Here is a 25,290-nt window from a genome sequence, read left to right on the forward strand (position 1 = left end):
CTAAAAGGATCTCTTATTTATTTATTGAAGTATAGTTGACTTACAATGTTTCAGGTGTACAACAAGTAATTCAGGGATATATATATACATATGTCTTTTTTTCAGGTTATTTTCCATTATAGGTTTTTATAAGATATTGAATATACTCATGTGCTATATAGTAGGTCCTTTTGTTTATTTTATACATAGTAATCTGTATCTGTTAATTTTAAATTCCAAATTTATTCCTCCCCACAAAATTCCATATTTAAAATACACATTTTCTCTGAAGGGAGAAAAGTCAGTTATAAAAAATGTGCAGTAGATACTAATGGGTTTAGATTGAAGTGAAGCAAGGAAAAGTGTGGTGTTTTGATTTTCTGGAAGAGTATATGGTCTCAACAAGGAACCATTTGTGAGGCGGTCCAAGGCGAATCCAAATGGGATGGGTGAGCCACAGTTTGCATCGTACGCAGCATCCAGCTGCACGTGGGAAGGTCTGCAGCAGAAGTCGGCAGTGGAGTGGTCCGTTGGCGGGCACAGTGAGTCCAGGAGGACCGGAACGGGTAGGAATGGGGGTGGGCCAGGGGTGATGGCATCCTGGAGGACCCCGGACTAGGTTAAAGGAGCATGACTTCTCTGTTTAAAAAATCCGCATGATTGATTTCTCAGAACGTGGATGTGCCATCTCTCTGAAAAAGACTGCTGGTGCCTCATCTCCTAGTCACACCATTTCCAGGCAGTTTGTTCTTGTCTCTCCAGTTCCTTTCTGCTTCTCCTCTTCACCTGCACACTCGTAACTGCTAGAGGCCTATCTGGCTTCCTTCCTCTCTCATATTTACCTGTGCCATACCAGATTCGTGTTCTTCAAATGCCACTTGCATCAAGTCATTCCTTTGCTTTAAAATTTTTCCCTCCTGCAGTCTTCCTGGGATCCCTCTCCTTGTAGTTGCCATGGTCTTTGTGCTGGGTTTGTTGGCACTAGTTTCTTCAAAGACTGTCCTTAGGTTTGAGGAACTCGCCTCTTCTCGTCAGTTCCAGCGCCTAAACTTGTCTCCCTGCCGTTTGGAGCTGAGGGTGCTGCTGGGGTTCTCCTTGCTTCTCAGGCAGATTTCTCCTTCATATGCGCTTGCCTCTCTCCCCTTACATCTGCACCATCATCTTGACCGAATTCTTGGAAGGTTCTAGCTGTGAATGGTACAGCTTCCTCTTTTTAGGGATAATGTGGATTTCCTAAGGGGGTGTGGAGAAAAGAGAAGTAAAATGCTTGGGTTCAGCTGGTCCGCTTGAACCAGAATTTCCCTTTGTAGTGAAAGGGCTCATGGGAGGAGTTAGCATGCGTTCTTTGCTTTCTTCCCACCTCAGTCTTTTCTTCGTTGGTTCTCCCTCTTCTGCATCTTCCTGGGCCCTCTTTGTTCCCTTTCACCAGTGTCTTAGGGTGATTTCATCCAATCCAGTGGCTTCAAATAGGTTGGTTTGCATCTGTATGACCTCTCCAAACTCCAGGTTTGTATCATCTTTACATATTCAGTGGCATGCCCAAGACGAATCTTCAAGTTGCCTCAAAGGAACCCAATCCACTCCCTATGTCTCTCTCCACTCCCAGGCTTCCTCATCTCAATAACACTTGGGTTATTGTTCAGCTTGTTGATCTTTTTATCTTGATACCCTTGTAGACCACTAAGAAATAACATTTGCAGATTGGTTGTAGAGAAATTGTAAAGTGTTTATGGATACTATACTCAGCTGTCTCCACATTTTATTTCCTTCATAGGATGTGAGTTCTTTTAGTAGCTAATGTTCCCTTGTCTGTGAAGTCAATTTATTCTCCTATAGCCTGTGTAAACACATCCTGTAATGGGAAGGCATTGGAGAGGGCATGAAGAAATGGAGCATCATTCTAGAGTGAGTTTTATATTGTTATGGATCCCATCAGTCTTTTATTTCTCCCAGCAGAGGTAATGGATATTTTCTTATGTTTTAACAGTCTATCCTAGTGGCTGAAAGTGAATAGTTGTTGCCTTTAAGAAATGGTATGTCATACTATGGTAATTAAGGAGCACAGTATTAAATTTTGTAATAGATAATGTAGATTTTAGAAAAAATTGACTCCTCAGACACAAGTATAAATTTACTTTTTCTACTCTATAAATTTTGATGACATTCTTTTGCATTCTTCAATGTCCAAAAGATAAACATTTCCATTTTCTCTGCCCTCTGTTTCTGTTATTTATTTGGAGGATTTATTTATTTGGATCCCTGTTACTTATTTGGAGGATTTCCTGGAACAGGGAAAGAAGCCCACTTTTGAATCATCATCATCTCTGGGTGGATTAAGGTGGTCCAGGGTTACATGTAAATCCAGTCTGGAGGAGTTTAACCCACGGTCTCAAAGTAATCCTTCCACTTCTCACAGACTGTATATATAGAGTCTGACGTTCATCAGAAAGCAATTGGGCCTGTAAGAGGATAAGATGATATGATACAAAAAACAAGCGAGATAAATTACAATATCCACAGAGGTTCCAGAGAATGGAATTAATCACAAAGTTACCTTAAAATAACTATGATCAGTATATTCAGGAATTTGGAAAATGGAGGATTTCAGTAGAGAACTAAAACTATAAAAACAAACAGAGTGGATATTCTATAACTGAAATGCATAACTTGCAGGATTGGGTTAACTGCATATTAGACAGAGCTGAATAATTAATATACTGTTATATTGATAGCAGTATTAATAACAATATTAATGATAACAGAATTACTATACGGTTCTGAGTTCATCTGGGACCAATGAGGAGAGAGAGAAGGATGAAAAATATGGAGAAGAGCAGAGGAGACATAGGAGAAAATAGTGAGGAAGTGATGGTTTTACAGTAAGTGGTAAATGGGTCATTTTGATATCAGTATAAGGAAAAAAGCTCTCAATTACTCTGTGCATAGAAGTTAATTCCAGTCAATTTAATTCATGTAAAAAGAGAAAACAAGTTTCCAGTAGCTAACACATGAAAATGTCTTTATTACCTTGGGATAGACCAAGATTTGTTTTTTATTAAGCAGGACACAACAGCACTGTGATAAAATATTGATAAACTGGATTACCTTAAAAGTAAGATCTTCCGTTCACCATAGGGATCACTGAGAAAGTAACAAGTCCATAGCATAGTGGAAAGTATTTGCTACACATGTAATTGATGTGGGCCCTTAGCTAAAATGTATAAAGCACTGAAGAGCAGATAATACAAGAGAAAAATGAGCATAGACTTGAACAGGAAGTTTACAAAACCAGTTATCTTCAAATGGCCAATTAACACATGAAAAAATTGTGGCAAGAATGCAGAGCAATTGAAATTCTTATACCTACCTGTTGCAATGTAAATTTCATCACTTTGGAAAACTGAACATCAGCAGTGCCTATTAATCTGAAGCCAGGCACACCTTATGATCCAGCAGTCTCACTTCCAAGTATATATCCAACAGAAATGTTTCCATGGATCCAGCCTAAGTTATGCTTGGTAGTATGCATGAGTTGAAACAGCTTCAGTGCCCATCAACACTGAAATTAACAAATTGTGGTATATTTACACCCTCGAATACTACTCAACATTGGGCATTTTTGACATGAACTTTAGCATCACTATCTCTAGGATGTTTCTCTTAAGCCAGTTAGTTTCACCAAAGAGCATTCCTGCTGTCAGCCTGGGACGCAGGGACCTGGCTCCCTGGGTGTGAGGAGCTTCCTGGGGAAGGGGGCTAGAAGTCCTGGTATTTGTTCAGAAATTCACCTAGACTTGCTGTTTTGTTTGGTGGCCCCTGCTTTGACTTCGTTTGCTTTCTCTTAGTCTACAACCTTTCTGCTTTACTTTCTATAGAGAATAAATCTTCAAACTTCTGCCTATGTACAAGTCTGATAGCCGTCACTTAGATTCATTGGGTAGAAAAGGTAATCTACAAATGAAACTGCTTTTTAGTCAGACTTTGCCAAAAATTTGTATTTTTGCTCCTTTTCTTCCACCCTTAGTTTTAGAAATACCTTTTCAATGCATGGTACCAGGGCAAGTGTGTCTGCCTGGAAAAGCAATGGGATTAGATTCCTTTTAAAATCCTCATGATAAAGCAGTTTCCAGTGGATTGAAGGCTTCATTGTGAAAGACAAAAGGAGAAGAAAGAAGAAGAGGGACAGTTCTAGACCATATAAGTAATGCCTTCAAATCGATAACAAAAGACCAGCAACCCATGGGTGAATCAGCAGAAGACCTGAACAGGTATTGCACAAATAAGAAAATATGAACAACAGAGAAATATAAGAATATGCCTACCATAATAATTACTAAAGTTTGCATTAACACCACAAGATCAGGTCAGTTTGGTCAGTCGTGTCCAACTCTTTGTGACCCCATGAACTGCAGCACACCAGGCCTCCCTGTCCATCACCAACTCTGGGAGTTTACTCAAACTCATGTCCATTGAGTCGGTGATGCCATCCAACCATCTCATCCTCTGTCGTCCCCTTCTCCTCCTGCCTTCAATCTTTCCCAACATCAGGGTCTTTTCAAATGAGTCAGCTCCTTGCATAAGGTGGCCAAAATATTGGAGTTTCAGCTTCAATGTCAGTCCTTCCAATGAACACACAGGACTGATTTCCTTTAGGATGGACTGGTTGAATCTTCTTGCAGTCCAAGGGACTCAAGAGTCTTCTCCAAAACCACAGTTCAAAGGCATCAGTTCTTTTGTGCTCAGCTTCCTTTATAGTCCAACTCTCACATCCATACATGACTACTAGAAAAACCACAGCCTTGACTAGATGGACCTTTGTTGGCAAAGTAATGTCTCTGCTTTTTAATATGCTGTCTAGGTTGGTCATGGGTTTTCTTTCAAGGAGTAAGCGTCTTATAATTTCATGGCTGCAATCACCATCTGCAGTGACTTTGGAGCCCAAAAAAATAAAGTAGGCCACTGTTTCCCCATCTATTTCCCATGAAGTGATGGGACCAGATGCCATGATCTTTGTTTTCTGAATGTTGAGCTTTAAGCCAACGTTTTTACTCTCTTCTTTCACGTTCATCAAGAGGCTTTTTAGTTCCTCTTCACTTTCTATCATAAGGGTGGTGTCATCTGCATATCTGAGGTTATTGATATTTCCCCAGCAATCTTGATTCCAGCTTGTGCTTCCTCCAGCTCAGAATTTCTCATGATGTACTCTGCATAGAAGTTAAATAAGCAGGGTGACAATATATATCCTTGACATATTCCTTTTCCTATTTGGAACCAGTCTGTTGTTCCATGTCCAGTTCTAACAGTTGCTTCCTGACCTGCATACAGGTTTCTCAAGAGGCACGTCAGGTGGTCTGGTATTCCCATCTCTTTCAGAATTTTCCATAGTTTATTGTGATCCACACAGTCAAAGGCTTTGGCATAGTCAATAAAGCAAAAGTAGATGTTTTTCTGGAACTCTCTTGCTTTTTTGATGACCCAGCAGATGTTGGCAATTTGATCTCTGGTTCCTCTGCCTTTTCTAAAACCAGTTTGAACATCTGGAAATTCACAGTTTACATGTTGCTGAAGCCTGGCTTGGAGAATTTTGAGCATTCCTTTACTAGCGTGTGAGATGAATGCAATTGTGTGGTAGTTGAGCATTCTTTGGCATTGCCTTTCTTTGGGATTAGAATGAAAACTGACCTTTCCAGTCCTCTGGCCACTTTTGAGTTTCCAAATTTGCAGCACTTTCACAGCATCATCTTTCAGGATTTGAAATAGCTCAACTGGAATTCCATCACCTCCACCAGCTTTGTTCGTAGTGATGCTTCCTAAGGCCCACTTGACTTCACATTCCAGGATGTCTGGCTCTAGGTGAGTGATCACACCATCATGATTATCTGGAGAGGTCTGACAGAATGTGGTCCACTGGAGAAGGGAATGGCAAACCACTTCAGTATTTTTGCATTGAGAACCCCATGAACAGTATGAAAAGTCAAAAAGATAGGACACTAAAAGATGAACTCCCCAGGTTGGTAGGTGCCTAATATGCTACTGGAGATCAGTGGAGAAATAACTTTAGAAAGAATGAAAGGATGGAACCAAAGCAAAAACAACACCCAGTTGTGGATGTGACTGGTGGAAGCAGTATTGCATAGGAACCTGGAATGTCAGGTCCATGAATCGAGGCAAATTGGAAGTGGTCAGACAGGAGATGGCAAGAGTGAACGTTGACATTCTAGGAATCAGTGAACTAAGATGGACTGAAATGGGTGAATTTAACTCTGATGACCATTATATCTACTACTGTGGGCAGGAACCCCTTAGAAGAAATGGAGTAACCATCATAGTCAGCAAAAGAGTCTGAAATGCAGTACTTGGATGCAATCTGAAAAACGACAGAATGATCTCTGTTCGTTTCCAAGGCAAGCCATTCAATATCACAGTAATCCAAGTCTATGCCCCGACCAGTAATGCTGAAGAGGCTGAAGTTGAACAGTTCCATGAAGACCTATAAGACCTTTCAGAAATAACACCCAAAAAAGATGTCCTTTTCATTATAGAGGACTGGAATGCAAAAGTAGGAAGTCAGGAAATAGCTGGAGTAACAGGCAGATTTGGCCTTGGAGTACAGAATGAAGTAGTTCAAAGGCTAATAGAGTTTTGCCAAGAGAACACCACAAGATAGAAATGAGTAAGAATTTGATGCTACTAAATACTGATGAGGTGTAACTCAGGGGGAACTTGTGCGCCACTGGGACAACCATTTTGGGAAACCATTTGGCAGTGCTGTGAGGTGGAACATTTGAGGTTCCATTTCTTTCTTTTATTTTTTAAAAAACTGAACGATAATTGATTTACAATATTATGTTAGTTTCATGTGTACAGCAAAGTGACTTGATGATATACATGAGTATATATATCTATGTTTTCTAATTCTTTTCCATTATAGATTATTGTAAGATACTGAATTATGTTTCCTTCTTGTGCTATATGGTAAATCCTTGTTGTTGATCTGTGTTTTATATAGTAGTTTGTATCTATTAATCCTTTCAGTTCAGTTCAGTCGCTCAGTCGTGTCCGACTCTTTGAGACCCCATGAATCGCAGCACGCCAGGCCTCCCTGTCCATCACCATCTCCCGGAGTTCACTCAGACTCACGTCCATCGAGTCCGTGATGCTATCCAGCCATCTCATCCTCGGTTGCTCCTGCCCCCAATCCCTCCCAGCATCAAAGTCTTTTCCAATGAGTCAACTCTTCGCATGAGGTGGCCAAAGTACTGGAGTTTCAGCTTTAGCATCATTCCTTCCAAAGAAATCCCAGGGTTGATGTCCTTCAGAATGGACTGGTTGGATCTCCTTGCAGTCCAAGGGACTCTCAAGAGTCTTCTCCAACACCACAGTTCAAAAGCATCAATTCTTCCGAGTTCAGCCTTCTTCACAGTCCAACTCTCACATCCATACATGACCACTGAAAAAACCATAGCCTTGACTAGACGGACCTTAGCTGGCAAAGTAATGTCTCTGCTTTTGAATATGCTATCTAGGTTGGTCATCACTTTTCTTCCAAGGAGTCAGCGTCTTTTAATTTCATGGCTGCAGTCACCATCGGCAGTGATTTTGGAGCCCCCCAAAATAAAGTCTGACACTGTTTCCACTGTTTCCCCATCTATTTCCCATGAAGTGATGGGACCGGATGCCATGATCTTCATTTTCTGAGTGTTGAGCTTTAAGCCAACTTTTTCACTCTCCTCTTTCACTTTCATCAAGAGGCTTTTTAGTTCCTCTTCACTTTATGCCATAAGGGTGGTGTCATCTGCATATCTGAGGTTATTGATATTTCTCCCAGCAGTCTTGATTCCAGCTTGTGTTTCTTCCAGTCCAGCGTTTCTCATGATGTACTCTGCATAGAAGTTAAATAAGCAGGGTGACAATATACAGCCTTGACATACTCCTTTTCCTATTTGGAATCAGTCTGTTGTTCCATGTCCAGTTCTAACTGTTGCTTCCTGACCTGCATACAGATTTCTCAAGAGGCAGGTCAGGTGGTCTGGTATTCCCATCTCTTTCAGAATTTTCCATAGTTTATTGTGATCCACACAGTCAAAGGCTTTGGCATAGTCAATAAAGCAGAAGTAGATGTTTTTCTGGAACTCTCTTGCTTTTTCCATGATCCAGCAGATGTTGGCAATTTGATCTCTGGTTCCTCTGCCTTTTCTAAAACCAGTTTGAACTTTTGGAAGTTCACGGTTCACGTGTTGATGAAGCCTGGCTTAGAGAATTTTGAGCATTACTTACTAGCATGTGAAATGAGTGCAATTGTGCGGTAGTTTGAGCATTCTTTGGCATTGCCTTTCTTTGGAACTGCAATGAAGACTGACCTTTTCCAGTCCTGTGGCCACTGCTGAGTTTTCCAAATTTGCTGGCATATTGAGTGCAGCACTTTCACAGCATCATCTCTCAGGATTTGAAACAGCTCAACTGCAATTCCATCACCTCCACCAGCTTTGATTGTAGTGATGCTTTCTAAGGCCCACTTGACTTCACATTCCAGGATGTCTGGCTCTAGATGAGTGATCACATCATGATTATCTGGGTCGTGAAGATCTTTTTTGTATAGTTCTTCCGTGTATTCTTGCCACCTCTTCTTAATATCTTCTGCTTCTGTTAGGTTCAGACCATTTCTGTCCTTTATCGAGCCCATCTCTGCATGAAATATTCCCTTGGTATCTCTAATTTTCTTAAAGAGATCTCTAGTCTTTCCCATTCTGTTGTTGTCCTCTATTTCTTTGCACTGATCGCTGAAGAAGGCTTTTTTATCTCTTCTTGCTATTCTTTGGAACTCTGCGTTCAGATGCTTATATCTTTGCTTTTCTCCTTTGCTTTTCGCCTCTCTTCTTTTCACAGCTATTTGTAAGGCCTCCCCAGACAGCCATTTTGCTTTTTTGCATTTCTTTTCCTTGGGGATGGTCTTGATCCCTGTCTCCTGTACAATGTCACGAACCTCATTCCATAGTTCATCAGGCACTCTTTCTATCAGATCTAGGCCCTTAAATCTATTTCTCACTTCCACTGTATAATCATAAGGGATTTGATTGAGGTCATACCTGAATGGTCTAGTGGTTTTCCTTATTTTCTTAATTTGAGTCTGAATTTGGTAATAAGGAGTTCATGATCTGAGCCACAGTCTGCTCCCGGTCTTGTTTTTGTTGACTGTATAGAGCTTCTCCATCTTTGGCTGCAAAGAATATAATCAATCTGATTTCGGTGTTGACCATCTGGTGATGTATTCCCAATTTATCCCTTCCTACCCTTCTGCCTTTGGTAACTGTAAATTTGTTCTGTAAATAAGTTCATGTGTACTGTCTTTTAGATTCCATCGATAAGGGATCCTGTTTCTGTCTCTCTGTGTGTGACTTTGTGAGTTAGAGAATAGGATGAACAGCAGAGGTGGCCTTCCCTGGGAATGTTCTCTTAAGATCTGTTCACTCCAGAAAACAGTGTCTTCATTTTGGTGGTGGCATTTAATTTTAATAATTCTTAGAAGCAACAATTATTAGTAATAAAAGCAGCTACCATTTCTTGAGTATGTACCTTGTGTTAGACCCCAGACGATTTTCTCATTCAGTCTTCACAGCAGTCCTGCAAGGTAGGAATTGTTAACCCATTTATAATGAGAAAACTGAAGGTATAAAGAACTTAAGAAATTGGTTCAAGATCATGCTGTTAGAAGGTGGTAGGGCAGGGAATTAGAGCCAGATTTATTGAAATCTCTGTCAGTATTGTCATGTTGAAAGAGTGACCTTACTGAAGGAAAGGAGAAAAACAATTTAGAAATCATAATGGGCCACGGGTCATAATAAAGTTTTGGGATACTTCTGTGGTGTTGCTGTTGATTTACCTCTTGTTTAAAGTCACTGTGACTTGGCATAGTAAGGAAATGGAGGTCTATAGGTCTTACGAAAAGGAGGTAATATATTTGCGAACACTCACCATTTATTATCTGGTAGGGTATGTTGTGTAACTGAGTGTTACATCACCTAAAATTTTTTTTTTTAATTGGCTGTGTAGAGCAATGATACTACTTCATGTTTTCAAAACACTTAAGTTTTGAATAGATGACTCCTATTCATGGTTCATAAACCAGAAAAACTCAAAAAGTAAGAAGGTTGTCATGTATGAATGTGAGAGTTGGACCATAAGAAGGCTGAGCACCGAAAGATTGATGCATTTGAACTGTGGTGTTGGAAAAGATTCTTGAGAGTCCCTTGGACTGCAAGGAGATCAAACCAGTTAATCCTAAAGGAAGTCAGTCCTGAATATTCATTGAAAGGACTGACGATGAAGCTGAAGCTCCAGTACTTTGACCATCTGATGCAAAGAGCCGACTCACTGGAAAAGTGATGGGAGTGAGAGCAGATTGTGGTGGATGGAAGAAGTTAAGAGGAGCAAAGGAGATATTGGATATAGATTGGTTTCTTAAGAGGTTTGACTGAGAAAGGGAGGAGAGAGGCAATGAGGCAGTTGCTAGAAGGACAGGAAAAGCATTTTGTTAAATGGGAGAGAGTGAGTATACAAAATGGAAAAGGAGGAATTGGCTGTTTGAAGATTCTGAGAAAAGGGAACTGAATGTGATCCAGACAGAGTTGCAAGGAGAGAGAGGTCAGTGGTTGTGATGAGGGGAAAGGAGGCCAGGATAGGACACACAGTAAGTTTAGATTTAGGAAGAATTTCTTAATGATGCTTTCTATTGTCTCTGTATAGTAGGAGGCAGAATCACTCACTGAGAATCTCATAAGAGGATGGAAATTTCAGGGTTTAAAGAGAAGAAAATTTTGGAGATAGGCTAGGTGCTGGTGCTGTTTTGTGCTCTTGAGTATTGGTGTCATCCTTTTACAGTGGAGCAACTCTGCTCCATGTTTAACTTCAGCAGCCTCTCTGCAGATGTACAGGAAGTGTATAGATCACTAGATTCGTCTAGATCATTTGACTACGCGGATGCAGAACAAAAGAGTGTAATGAAATGATAGATGGTGGGATGCAATCGAAGCAGGAAGTGAGTGAGGAAAAGGAAGTGCTTTTTGGGAGATGTCATGGATTGGGAGATGATGTCATGGATTGGGAGCTGATGTCATGGATTTTGAAAGACGATGTCATGGGTTGGGAGGCAATGTCATGGATTCAATCAGTGGAAGTTCCCTGGAGGCTGAGGAACTGTCACAGTGGAAGAGTGTGCAAGCAGGAATAAGAGCAGATTATAGTCAGTATAGTCAGAGGGCATTTTTGAAACACTTAGCTTGGAGAGGCTACAGTTAAATGCTGGAATCTTTAATGCTGGATAAAGCTTTTCAGCAGATGGCAAGACTGGGAAGGGAGATAGCAGGCAACGCATTCTGGGGAACCAAAAAGGAAGATGGTGTTTTCTGGTCCTGCTCCTTAGTTGGGCTGATAGAGCAGTGTCAGCTGATCAAGAGGTTCCTGGAGTGGCTGCTATTTGCTTGGAAGCTCCAGGCCACAGCGATAGTGTGTCCTGCTATGGATTTCCTGGGAACTCCAGGCTGACTGGCTCCCCAGGCTGATCTCATTCATTTCATCACATCTTCTATCACATCCCATTTTATGGGAAGCTTTTGGATTCTACTTACCATAAAATAATCAGGTTCTCATTTCTTCAGTTTATTTATCCTCATGGAGCTCTGTGCTCTCTGTTTTTTAAGTCATTGTGATATATTTCTATGGATTCATCGGGATTTACTCTACATTTTGAGCAGTGTCTTGTATTTGTTAGAGTGTGACTAGGGCTTAAATCAGCAACAGAAACAGAGATGCCAGCTGGCTTATATGGATCTTAAACTTTTGATTTGGTTTTATTCTCAGGTCTTTACTAATAGAGCTACAAATAATGAAGGCAAGAAGGCAAAAGGATGCATAAATCTACTAAGAGAACCACATAAATGCTGAGTGTTAAGATTTCAGTGTATGTTATGTATGTGTATGGTATCCAGAACCACCCTTTTCTGGTTTACAGTGGGAGTTTTGGGAAGCAGAAGTTGGGTGGAATGATGATTGCAACAGAGCTGGAGAGATGGTTGATGATGGCAAGGGGAGTCCAGCAAGGGGGATTGCGGTCAAGGGGCCTTTGGAGTCAGGGAACTCGTTGCCCTTTAGAGAGTTGCAGGGACTGGGAACTTGAGGAGTGGGTCTAGCAAAGGGAAGGAAGCATGGGCCTAACAGTTTTCAACAATACCCTGGTACCCAGAGTGATGGTTCAAGTCCCCTGGTTCTGGGTTGGAGGCTATTGGTTCAGAGACGAATGATAACAAATGCCACTGGTTTGAAGAAGAAATAAGTTTATTAAGAGACAGATATCATTAAACCAGAGGACAAAGGGCATGTGAAATCCAGATGTTCGGATGGTATCTGCTCTCTGTATTATATCCAGTGCTGAAATGAATCATTTTCTTTGGATTTATATACACAGTTTAGTGAAAGAACTGGAATTTCTATGACTTGCCTGGGATTCAGAGCAAGTTTAGGACTAATGTCCAATGAAGGTGCAGACAACTGGTGGTTCTACTTTGAATCTTCAAAATGCCAAAGCCCTCTTTTTTCCAGATGCTTTTGTTTGCCTTTCATCTGTCATCTGAAGAACGTGGGGTTTCTTTTAATGGGCCAAAGGCAAATGAAGTCAGGGTGGGGTTTTGTAATAACACTGGCAGTGATATTCAAAGTTGCCTTATTTTCTCTCTGCATAAATGTCTCCATTTTTCTAAGGCAGAAATAGACTGTGCCCGACAAGTCGCTCCATATCTAAATGTCAGCATGATGGGGACGGTGCCCCCTGGAAACACTTGCCATGGTGGTATTTTCGGGCAGATGCTATCAACTATTTCATCATGAGAGGTAATCTTTGGCACTTCTCTGTGTGTAGACTGGTGATGTACATCGAGAGAGACAGCAGAAAGACCACTCCAGGCAAGGAGCAGCAAAGCGGCAATGAATACCTGTCCCGGTGCCTTGACCTGCTCATCCGTCACATGGTGCAGGAGCTGCCACGTATCCTGGGTAAATTGGAGTCTCATCCATCCTTAGGCCCCTTCCTGCTTACCTTTTGTGACTTGGCTTTTGGGCATCTCTTCTCTTTTTGTTCTTGATGGTCTGTTTTTTGCAGGCGAGTGCAATGACACTTCTTGAATGTGTAGTTTCAAAATTTCAACGTTCCCTATCTGTTATCATAAATATTTTGTATCAGTGACATGATTGAGGCAATGAGTAGGCTAAAGGGCTAAATTAGGTTATATTGAGGTGTCATCTTGCAGTCCTGGAAAAGAAAAGGAAAGCATTTTAATTGGTGAAAATTGGACTTAGGCTATCATTTTAGGAACTTTCTCAAAATTTCTCTTTGCATAATTTGGAAGAAAAACATTTTCCCTTCAGGTTGTAACCACAAATTTATTTTTTCTTACAATAATTTAAAAATACATAGGCACCAAAATTTAATATTAAGGAATTTTGTTTTTGAAGTTTGAAAATTTCGTTGCTTTGAAAAATTTAAGATGAAAGTAATAATGATCTGCAAAGGATGTTTATTACAGCTAACAAAATCTGTTATTCCACTGTTATTTACAGATGCAAAAATCATCTAAGGAATGTGTACATTTAGTTTAAAATCACATTCCATGCTTTCCCAGCAGATGTGGCTAAAAACCAGAAATGTTTCAAATGTTAAATTTGATCCAGCCTGTTATGGTAAAAGATATTTAGACTCAGAAATTCAGAATATTAAATCAAAGTAATGAAAATACCTTCATGGCTGATTGACAGTAACTTTTTGCTCCTTACTAATAATGTGGGAGATTTTTGCCTGTTCATGACTGAAAATAGAGCTTTTCAAAATTTATTTGGATTGTAACCCTTTTAAAATCTCCAGACCAAAGGCCACAATCTGGTCAATTGGTAGCTGACTTTCTTTTTACATGACTCATCTTGTCTTAGGAGATGATGATGAGATTCATGTGTCTAGCAAGGCAAGGTTTATTTATTATTGGACTTGGCTATCCAATGAGAAGTTTTGGGAATTGATCTCTTACTTCTACCATCCTATTCTATTACCAGAGAAATCCAATCTATGACCTGTTAGCTTATAATTCTTAAAATAACTTTTTCCTGTTTACAAAAGTAATGGATACTCATGGTTGATATTTGTAAAGTACAAAAAAAGAAAAATCATTTTTATATTCTATTTTAAATTTCCAGATGAGAGATCAATCTTATATCCATCTTGTCCCGAGAGGCCACAGCTTCCTGTTGTAATGTCAAGAGTTGGGAATAAAACAATGTAGCTACTACCCACTTCTTTTATTTGGAGATTATTTCCCTTAGCAATCCTATGAGTATTCAGCCCACAGCTGGTGGTCCCTAAGCATTTGTGGTCTCTAACCTCACGTGTGCTCTGGGATGTGCTTTGCAGGTGACATTCTTAACGCCCTGGCTAACGTTTCTGGTCGTAAACACCCATCCACAGTTCAAGCAAAGCAGCTGAAGATGTGTCTCCCCCTCATGCCTATAGTGCTTCATCTGGTAACGTCTCAGGTACCATCTTTTTTGGGGGAAAAAAGTGGAGCTGAGAAACGTCAACTCAGACAAAACATGATCATTTGTTTCTTACACATGGCTTTCAGGATTTAATCTATGAAAACTCTCATCACACAGGTATTTCGACCTCAAGTTGTCACAGAAGAGTTCCTTTTCAGTTATGGAACTATTCTTGTGAGTAATGCTGAATTTTTCATGTTCCTGATAAAAATGTGGCTGTCCCTGCTGTTGGCGGGATTTGGTGTCAGAATGAAGTAATTTTAAAATCTTAGTGGTATTTATTTGTCTCTAGGGAAGTGACCTTTTTGTATTTTTATCTGTTGACTGTAATAAAATTTGACATTTGGGGAAAAATACATTCTCTCCTGATAATGCATTTTGTTTAGAGACAGACCCAGGTAGGGTAAATAAGTCCATAGAAAGGATTTTCATAGTGTTTGGTATTAAACATTATGAAAACATTTAAAATAATAAAATTGGTAAAAATGGAATTCTGGAAACATAGTATTATAATTTCCTTTGGCTAACATTGTCCAGCTGTGTTCAGTGTCTCTTTCTGTGATGACGTTTCTCTAAGTGGAGCTCAGTTTAACCTTATCTTTAATTTTAATGAGATGAGTAGCAGTGAAAAACAAATCACTGTATTATCTTTCACTTCGATTTTTGCTCACACAGAAAAATAGTCTTTTTGTTAAGGTTGTGGCTCGTGAATTATGTTATCTTCTCCCCTTGCCTGGAACACTTACAGTATATACTGTTGATAAAACAGCGAGCTGTACAAAGGGAAAACGAAAACATTTGTCACGCAGCCTATTCTGTCTTCCTTTGACGTCAATAATAAACGCTGAGCTGCGATTTTAAAAATGCCATATCAGATAGGTGTCTCGTTAAAATGAAGTAAATATCTCAATTTTATTGCTGGTTTGGAGTGAAAAAAAAAGATTACCATCCACAAGTGAGGATATAGTTTTCTAGAAGGTTCATCATACTGTAACATATGATGTTTTGAAGTATGACTGTTGAGTAGAGAGGTCACTGACTTTTGTAAGCAGTGTGTTTAGTCAATGCAGTATAGGTTCTTTTGTACTCAACTTCAGATCATTATCATCCTTGAATCTTGAATTCTACAAAGCATATAATTTTTGTAGCACATTCATGAATTTGCAAATTGTGAGAATTTTGTCTGCCACCTCCCTTAATATGCTTTCTAATCTTTTTAAGGACAATATGGATATCATTTTGAGCAGCACTATAGTTTTATGTTTATACCTCCACTGCGCTGACATGTTGAGCCGGATCATAGTAATTTTGCCCTTGCAGCCCTCCTTGGAATATTTTGGCCCAGTGTTTGTTTGTTTGGGCTAGGTAGAATTGTCCTGTGTTCATTCTCTTTATTTTTTCCTCATGTGTAGTACTTTACTGTGCTTACCTTAATTGAGTACAGTTTAGATTTTCAAGGAACTGTCAAGGAACTCCAATATAAGTCTTTGTGGACTTTCATGGAGACCTCCTCTACTTCATGTAACCCATCTGCTCCCCCCGAGGAAGGGCCGTCTCACCTTCTCCCAGGAGGGAGTGCACGCTTTGAGGGGTGGGAGTGTTCAGTAGGGCTTTGTATGGGTTTGCTTCACATAGGCACTTTCAGGGAATGGAAGATAACTTGCTTGGTTCAAAGGTAACTGTGATACTGAAAATTCTTTAGCAGTCTTTCCCTTGATAATGTTGCTCAAGTGATAGGAGTTTACACACACAGTGAAAGAGGTCTCTTGGCTCTGTTTTGGCCATTTTCCTAGTTTGAGTTGCAGCCAGTTCCAGAGCTCTTCTTTAGTTATTTTTCTTACTGCATCTGTTATTTGGCCTTTAGCTGTGCGTCCATCTTTCTTGACTTAGTGTTGGCTGCACTGATGAAACACTAGTCCAGGGAGAGGAAGCGTTGACTGAAGTCATGGACCTGGCTGTAGTTTTCCACCCAGATCTGGTGCGTGTTTCTATGAGCTGTTGTGAGTTGGCTGTTGCTTCTGTGAGTTGATCCACAGTTTGTCCAGAAGATGCCACGAATACCGTTGTTAGTTACAGTGTCCCTCCAGTGCCAGAGGCACAGTCTACTCCTCCCTTGGAAGGAGTAGAAGGCCCTTGGAAGTTCACGGTGCAGAATCTGCACATTGAAATCCTTGAGTTTTCTGCTTGAGAACAGTTACTTTAAATTTTGTCTAGGCGAAGCTTCCCTGGAGTTAAGAGGGTTGGTTTGTTTATTTGTGTGGGTTTTTTCTTTTGGGCAGAAGGTGGGGTATGGGCCCTTCTCCGGTGGATCTTCCTGACCTGGGAATCGAACTGGGGACTCCTGCATTGCAGGCGGATTCTTGCCTACTGAGCTATCAGGGAAGCCCTTTATATTTTAAAAGTTTCATTGATTTGGGGTATTTAGACTTTGGGTCCACCATTAGTAGCTGTATCTAAGAACTTCTTGGGCTTCTGCTAAAGGACCTCTCCAGGGGCTGCTGAGCTGCCTCATGTGGGTGGAGACAGCAGCCGTACTTGGTGTGATCTTCACTCATTAGGGTCCTGAAGGCACAGGCTGGAGGGGCTATTGGAATTTTGCTTCCCATTGGTTTCTGTTTTCATACTGGTACCAGGCATGGTTTGCCTTTTGACCTATAGTTATCATTTGGGAATGCATGTACACCCGTGGTGGATTCATGTCAATGTATGGCAAAACCAATACAGAATTGTAAAGTAAAATAATAAATAAATTAAAAAAAATTTTATTTTGGTAGAAAAGTTCAGGATACTTTTTATATTTGGAGCCCTAGGCTTTTTCTTTCCCCCCAAGCAAAAGGAAGTTTTGGTCTCTTTATGATTTAAAGAGGCACGTGTTTGGAAGCAATTTAGTAGGAAACTTTTAAACCATTATTAAGCTTTTGAAGAGCCCAGGCCAAAGAGGACTACACAGCTGATGATTGCTGTTTTTACTTCTTATTGGCAGAAGCAATGTGTCATTGTACCTGCCTCCCTCTCCAGTAAGAGGGGGAAAAAATAGGTACCCAGGGACACTTACGCAGTAAAGCATCTGGGGAGGTGCTGTGGGGAAGTTCCAAGGTGAACTTCACCTTAGTTCTTTTGTACCTTCATTGAATTAGGCTGGGAAACAGGAAGCAATGATATTAAGGAAATCTGTTTGAAAACTCGTGATGTTCACTGTGTTTCTTGTGTCCTTCTGAAAATGCTCTTGACTAAATGAGCTGAGGAAGAGGACTTAGTTGTGTTTATTCTTAAGTTCTGGCCTCATTAGTTTATGAAAGTTCAGTGGTTATGTGGTGGTTATAGTTTTTTGCAAAAAGAAAAATTCAGATCTTCAAATGAAAGAAATGATTAAATGATTCTGGTTTTCACACAAGAATGTGATTATAATATCCATCATCAATAAATCAATAAATCTTTGCTAATCTTGAGCTTTCAGAAAGTCAGAAAAGACCCTCTCCAGGTTTTTATTTTAAGTGAGTGTTGGTCTGTTGATAGATTTTGACTTCAGCTGTAGAATATAAAGCAGAGAGAGGGTACTCTTATGTTTTTATTTATTATTTTTTGGCTGTGTCACACAGCTTGTGGGATCTTAGCTTCTGGCAATGAATGTGCCAAATCTTAACCACTGGACTGCCAAAGAATTCCCTTATATTTAAAAAAATATGATACTGTATATTTATTCATTGCCACATGAGTGTTCTTGTTAGGAAGATTTTTCCTTTTCTTAAAAATTGTTTATTTAAAAAAAAATTTAACACACCCTGAAGTTATATACCCACCTTGCTTAGAGAACTTATTCTCAGCTTCTCCGAAGTACTGAACAGTAATGAGGGCACTGGTCTGCCCTGGAGTCATAGCTTTCCTTCCTTTTCTCCCCCAGATGGGGCCGTAGGTTTGCCCCACGGTCCTCCAGCTAATGAGCCTAGTTGTGGAGTAGGTGTCGCCCCTTTTTGCTCCCCTGCTGTACTCCCAGCTTTGAAGCTCACAGCATCAGAAGATGCCTGGTGTAGTGTGGTCATCTACAGATTTTTCTGGGTCATTCCCCCTCACTCCCATGGTCTCTCAGCACTGGATTCGCAGTCACTGTTAGAGAATCAGGTATTTCTGCTGCGGTTCCTTCTAGCACCTCATCCTCTCAGCTCCTCGACCACCTCTCTTCCCATGGGTGTGTCTTTCCCTCCCTCGGCTGCCTCCACCCACAGCCTTATTTTCAGCATCGTACTGTCTGGCTAGGACACCTGATTTTCAGCTCACCACCCCTGCTCCTCATCTTCAACAGTCCTTTAATGCCTCTGGGACTTAAATTGGCCTTACCGCTTTGCACTCACCATCCTGCCCTCCCTGGGCCCAGTGACTTGACGATTCTCCTTCCTCAGCTTCGAGTCCCTGGTTCAACCCCTACCCCTACCTTGCGTGTACCCGTGATCCCTTGCCTGTCCCTTCCTCCATTGTCCTCCTCTGGCAAACCCAAGTGCTGGTTCACTTTAATTCTCTACCTCCCTCACCCCTGCTTTGAGTGACTTAAGTGTGGCTCGAGGAAAAGAGCTGGTCTCACTTTAAATTCATGACTGCTCACTTCAAGCGAATCTTCTCTGCAGACTGAGGCATCAGGTTCCTCTTCCTAATTTATATACCTTCACGCTCACCTGGATGATTGTTCATACTTGCCGTCCTCTCCCTGAATCTCCAGTGTCTCCTGCCCTGTCCTCACTCTCACCTGATTAATTCCTGTTACACCGAGAAGAAAGATAAAGAAATCAACCCAGAGAGATTTAAATTGGCAAATCAATGAAACGTCCAGTAGGGATTTTTAAAAAAATTAAACAGGCGAAGTATAAGGAAGAAACTAAAAGAACCCTATAGTTTCACAATCTAGAAAACCCTTGTTGCTGTTTAAAAAATAAAAAAAAATAATACATGTACATAGTTAGAAAATTCTAACAGTGCAGAAAGGCAGAAAACGAATAGTGAAAGTATGCCTCCTGGTCTAGTGTTCTTTCTCACAGGGAGCCTCTGAATGGTTCCTGTGATTTCTCCCTCAGAATTTTTTGTCCACATCTCTGTTCATGTGTTATCTACATATTCTTTAAATATTATACAGAAAAATTATAGTATAAACACTGTTCTTTCTTAAGCTGTAGACATTTAAGTAGATTTATTGAAATCAAAAGATACCTTTCTTTGAATTTTTTTTACATCAAATTGTGAAATTATTTCAGCCAAATGGTTGTAAAAATGCCTCTTTTTCTTATTTATTACGCATATAATTTGGCTGAAATAATTTTACCTGATTTCAAAATAGGGACATGACTTCTGCTGAATAAATAGAGATTTGATGTTGAAAAAAATTTCTAATGACTTTTCTATGTTAACACAATCAGAGACTTTCTAAGAATGTTATCTTTCCCCTTTTGGATAAAGAAATTAGTGCCTACTTATCACATGAAATTTACAAACTGTAGAAAAATGTAAAAAGAATATAAAAATCACTTGATTCCTACCACCGGAAGTAAATCATGGTGAACACACATAGGATCATACGTTCAGTTTTTTTTTTCCCCTCTGCATAGTTTTTACATCAGTTATTTTTAAATCTCTATTTATTAACATTTTTATATTTTTTTCAGAGTCATATTAAATCAATAGACTCAGGAGAAACTAACATAGATGGAGCTGTAGGTGAGTAGATCATGGGACATTTTACATCTTTGCTTGAAGATTTTGATACTATGATTTTGGACATGTAAATAAACATCCATAATAATTAACTGTATTTCTAGGAGTGATGGCATCAGAAGAATTTATCAAGATCACGCTATCAGCTTTTGAAGCAGTGATACAGTACCCTGTTTTATTGAAAGACTATTGCTCTACGGTCAGTTCTGGCTGCATTTGAAAAAGATATTTTTTGGCTTACTTGGTAACTCTGTTTATAAAGAGATTAGTTTACGTATACTTGGTCATACATGTTCCTCACATGAAATAACTGTTCAGAAAATCTGCCCCCCGGACAGGATGAACCTAAGAAACCTCTCCCTACCTTGTTGACTTGTCTTGGGGTTTTTCTTTTGCTTATTATTTTCTTTCCCTTCTGGACCACACCTTACTCATAGTGCACCCCTTGTTATTCCTGGCCTAGAGTTTCTCAGCCTTGGCACTGGCCTTCCATGGTGGCTCAGATGGTAAAGAGTCTGCCTGTAATGCAGAAGACCCAGGTTTGATCCCTGGATTGGGAAGATTCCCTGGAGAAGTGAATGGCTACCCACTCCAGTATTCTTGCCTGGAGAACTCCATGGACAGAGGAGCCTGGCGGGCTACAGTCCATGGGGATCACAAACATGACCAAGCGACTAACACTCTCAGTTTCAACCTTGCCACTCTGGATGTTTGGAGATGGGCAGTTCCTTGTTGTGGAGGCTGTCCTGGGCATTGAGAGATGTTTAGCAGCATCACTGGCCTCTACATAGTAGATTTGGAGGCTCCCCTCAGTTGCAGCAATCAAAAAGGTCTCTACACATTGCCAGATGCTTTCTGGGCATGTTTTTCCACAACTGGGAGGAGTCCATCTGCCGTTTACACATCTGCCTTATGAGTCTGTTTCTAGGCTATATGTTCTGTTTCATGAATCTCTTTGTCTAGCCCTTACCTTGTACCAGCTTATTTCTTCCTATCATAGTAAACCTGGAAACCATGTCTGCTTCATGCTTTTTGACATTTTTCCATTATTCTTTTCAAATACTTTATAGGATGAGTATGAGAAATTCACACAACCTCGTTGGAATATTTATGAGTTTTATATTGGAATTATAGATTAATTTTGCAATAAGGAGTTCATGATCTGAGCCACAGTTAGTGCCCAGTCTTGTTTTTGCTGACTGTATAGAGCTTCTCCATCTTCGGCTGCAAAGAATATAAACAGTCTGACTTCAGTATTGACCATCTGGTGATGTCCATGTGTAGAGTCTTCTCTTGTGTTGTTGGAAGAGGGTGTTTACTATGACCAGTGTGTTCTCTTGGCCAAACTCTGTTAGCCTTTGCCCTGCTTCATTCTGTACTCCAAGGCCAAATTTGCCTATTACTCCAATATCTCTTGACTTCCTACTTTTGCATTCCAGTCACCTGTGATGAAAAGGACATCTTTTTTGGGTGTTAGTTCTAGAAGGTCTTGTAGGTCTTCATAGAACCGTTCAGCTTCTTCAGTATTACTGGTCAGGGCATAGACTTGAATTACTGTGATATTGAATGGTTTGCCTTGGAAACGAACAGAGATCATTCTGTCGTTTTTGAGATTGCATCCAAATACTGCATTTCAGACTCTTGTTGACTGTGATGGCTACTCGATTTCTTCTAAGGGATTCCTGCCCACAGTAGTAGATATAATGGTCATCTGAGTTAAATTTACCCATTCCAGTCCATTTTATTTCACTGATTCCTAAAATTTCAATGTTTACTCTTGCCATCTCCTGTTTGACCACTTCCAATTTGACCTGATTCATGGACCTGACATTCCAGGTTCCTATGCAGTATTGTTCTTTATAGCATTGGACTTGACTTCGATCACCAGTCACATCCACAACTGTGTGTTGTTTGGTGGCTGAGATGGTAAAGCATCTGCCTACGATGCGGGAGACCTGGGTTCAATCCCTGGGTCAGGAATATCTCCTGGAGAAGGAAATGGCAACCCACTCCAGTATTCTTGCCTGGAAAATCCCACGGATGGAGGAGCCTGGTGTGCTATAGTCCATGGGGTCACAAAGAGTCGGACATGACTGAGTGACTTCACTTTCATTTTCTTTGTTCTTTCTGGAGTTATTTCTCCACTGATCTCCAGTAGCATATTGGGCACCTATCTACCTGGGGAGTTCATCTTTCAGTATCATATCTTTTTGCCTTTTCATATTGTTCATGGGGTTCTCAAGGCAAGAATACTGAAGTGGTTTGCCAGGCCCTTCTCCAGTGGACCACATTTTGTCAGAACTCTCCACCATGACCCGTCTGTCTTGGGTAGCCATACACGGCATGGCTCATAGTTTCATTGAGTTAGACAAGCTCTATACAGTCAGCAAAAACAAGACCAGGAGCTGACTGTGGCTCAGATCCTGAACTCCTTATTGCAAAATTCAGGCTTAAATTGAAGAAAGTAGGGGAAACAACTAGAGCATTCAGGTATGATCTAAATGAAACCCCTTACAATTATACAGTGGAAGTGACACATAGATTCAAGGGATTAGATCTGATAGACAGAGTACCTGAAGAGCTGTGAACAGATGTTCGTGATATTGTACAGGAGGCAGGGATCAAGACCATCTCCAAGAAAAACAAATGCAAAAAGGCAAAATGGTTGTCTGAGGAGGCCTTAGCTGAGAAAAGAAGAGATGCTAAAAGCAAAGGAGGAAAGGAAAAATATACCCATTTGAATGCAGAGTTCCAAAGAATAGCAAAGAGAGATAAAACCTTCCTCAGTGATCAATGCAAAGAAATGGAGGAAAACAATAGGAAAGACTAGAGATCTCTTCAAGAAATTTTAGAGATATCAAGGGAACATTTCACGCAAAGATGGGCACAGTAAATGACAGAAATGACAGAAGCAGGAGATAATTAAGAGGTGGCAAGAATACACAGAAGAACTATACAGAAAAGATCTTCATGGCCCAGATAACCATGATGGTGTGATCACTCACCTAGAGCCAGACATCCTGGAATGAGAAGTCAAGTGGACCTTAGGAAGCATTACTATGAACAAAACTAGTGGAGGTGATGGAATTCCAGCTGAGCTATTTCAAATCCTAAAAGATGAGGCTGTTAAAGTGCTGTACTCAATATGCTGCAGATTTGGAAAACTCAGCAGTGGCCACAGGACTGGAACAGGTCAGGATTCATTCCAATCCCAAATAATGGCAATGCCAAAGAATGTTCAAACTACCACACAATGGCACTCATCTCTCACAGTAGCAAAGTAATACTCAAAATTCTCCAAGCCAAGCTTCAACAGTATGTGAACCGTGAACTTCCAGATGTTCAAGCTGGTTTTAGAAAAGACAGAGGAACCAGAAATCAAATTGCCATTGGATCTGTTGGATCATAGAAAAAGCAAGAAAAACATCTACTTCTGCTTTATTGACTACACCAAAGCCTTGGACTGTGTAGATCACAACAAACTGTGAAAAATTGTTCAAGAGATGGGAATACCAGATCATTTGACCTGCCTCCTGAGAAATCTGTTTGTGGGTCAAGAAGCAACAATTAGAACTGGACATGGAACAATAGACTGGTTCCAAATTGGGAAAGGAGTATGTTAGGGCTATATATTGTCATCCCACTTGTTTAACTTATATGCAGAGTATATCATGAGAAATGCCATGCTGGATGAAGCACAAGCTGGAATCAAGATTGCTGGGAGAAATATCAATAACCTCAGATATGCAGATGACACCATCTTTATGGCAGAAAGTGAAGAAGAACTAAAGAGCATCTTGATGAAAGTGAAAGAGGAGAGTGAAAAAGCTGGCTTGAAACTCAGCATTCAAAAAATGAAGATCATGTCATCTGGTCCTATCACTTCATGGCAAATAGTGCACAAACCATGGAAAGAGTGAGAGACTTTAGTTTTTTGGGCTCCAAAATCACTGCAGATGGTGACTGCAGCCATGAGATTAAAAGACAATTGTTCCTTGGAAGAAAAGCTATGACCAATGTAGACAGCATATTAAAAAGCAGAGATATTACTTGGCCAACAAAGGTCTATCTAGTCAGAGCTATGGTTTTTCCAGTAGTCATGTATGGATGTGAGAGTTGGACCATAAAGAAAGCTGAGCACTGAAGAATTGATGCTTTTGAACTCTGGTGTTGGTGAAGACTCTCAAGAGTCCCTTGGACTGCAAAGAGATCCAACCAGTCATTCCTAAAGGAAATCAGTCCTGAATATTCACTGGAAGGACTGATGCTGAAGCTGAAACTCCAGTACTTTGGCTACCTGATGCGAAGAACTGACTCATCAGAAGAGACCCTCATGCTGGAAAAGATCAAAGGTGGGAGGAGAAGGGGATGACGGAGGATGAGGTGGTTGGATGGCATCACTGACTTGATGGGCATGAGTTTGAGTAAGCTCCAGGAGTTGGTAACAGACAGGGAAGCCTGGCTTGCTGCTGTCTATGGGGTCGCAAAGAATAGGACATGACTGAGATACTGAACTGAACTGATAGATTAATTTGCACAGTTGACTGCTTTTAGGCTTCTCATCAATGCCTATATTTTTACCTCCATTTATTTTTTTTCTAACATATAGATGGGTGTCTGACCCATGTCATTTTCCTTTTTTCTAAGAAACTTAACATTTCTTACAGGGCAAGTCTACTGGCAAAACATTTCTTCAGTTATTGTTTGTGTGAGAAATTCTTTATTTTTCCTTTTATTCCCGAGGGATAATTTCAGTCAGAATTCTAGGCTGGTGGTGTTTTTTTCCTTCTCAGCACTACAGATATTTCATTCCAGCCTGATATATCAGGTAAAATGACCTGAGATCAATGAGCTGGCTGTTAGTATGAAGCTTTATGTTTCTTTGGCTAGGAGCCAGGCTGTGTTTACTGTTTGCTGTAACTGTAGGTTTCAGAGCCTCAAATTACGTGTAACGTCCTTGTTTTGTCTGTCCTGTCGTCTGCGGGTTTCCCTGACAGTGCCTTCTGGAATGAAGCCTTTGCAGCTCTCTCAGTTGTGATC

The 25,290-nt window shown here is 40.4% G+C and overlaps 1 protein-coding gene across 4 annotated transcripts in view; it reads left to right on the forward strand.

Annotated features, from left to right (window-relative positions):
- Positions 1 to 25,290, forward strand: part of ULK4 (unc-51 like kinase 4) — a 492,418-nt gene that overhangs the window by 136,063 nt on the left and 331,065 nt on the right. For all 4 annotated transcript variants that reach the window (XM_040246041.1, XM_040246038.1, XM_040246040.1 and 1 more), the window contains 5 exons: positions 12,890 to 13,023; positions 14,429 to 14,550; positions 14,671 to 14,727; positions 20,202 to 20,253; positions 20,355 to 20,449. In XM_040246041.1, coding sequence (XP_040101975.1) covers positions 12,890 to 13,023; positions 14,429 to 14,550; positions 14,671 to 14,727; positions 20,202 to 20,253; positions 20,355 to 20,449 — 460 coding nt within the window. The remainder of the gene's footprint in view (positions 1 to 12,889; positions 13,024 to 14,428; positions 14,551 to 14,670; positions 14,728 to 20,201; positions 20,254 to 20,354; positions 20,450 to 25,290) is intronic.

Source organism: Oryx dammah, unplaced genomic scaffold, assembly GCF_014754425.2.
Source record: "Oryx dammah isolate SB20612 unplaced genomic scaffold, SCBI_Odam_1.1 HiC_scaffold_9, whole genome shotgun sequence".
Classification (NCBI taxonomy): Eukaryota; Metazoa; Chordata; class Mammalia; order Artiodactyla; family Bovidae; genus Oryx; species Oryx dammah.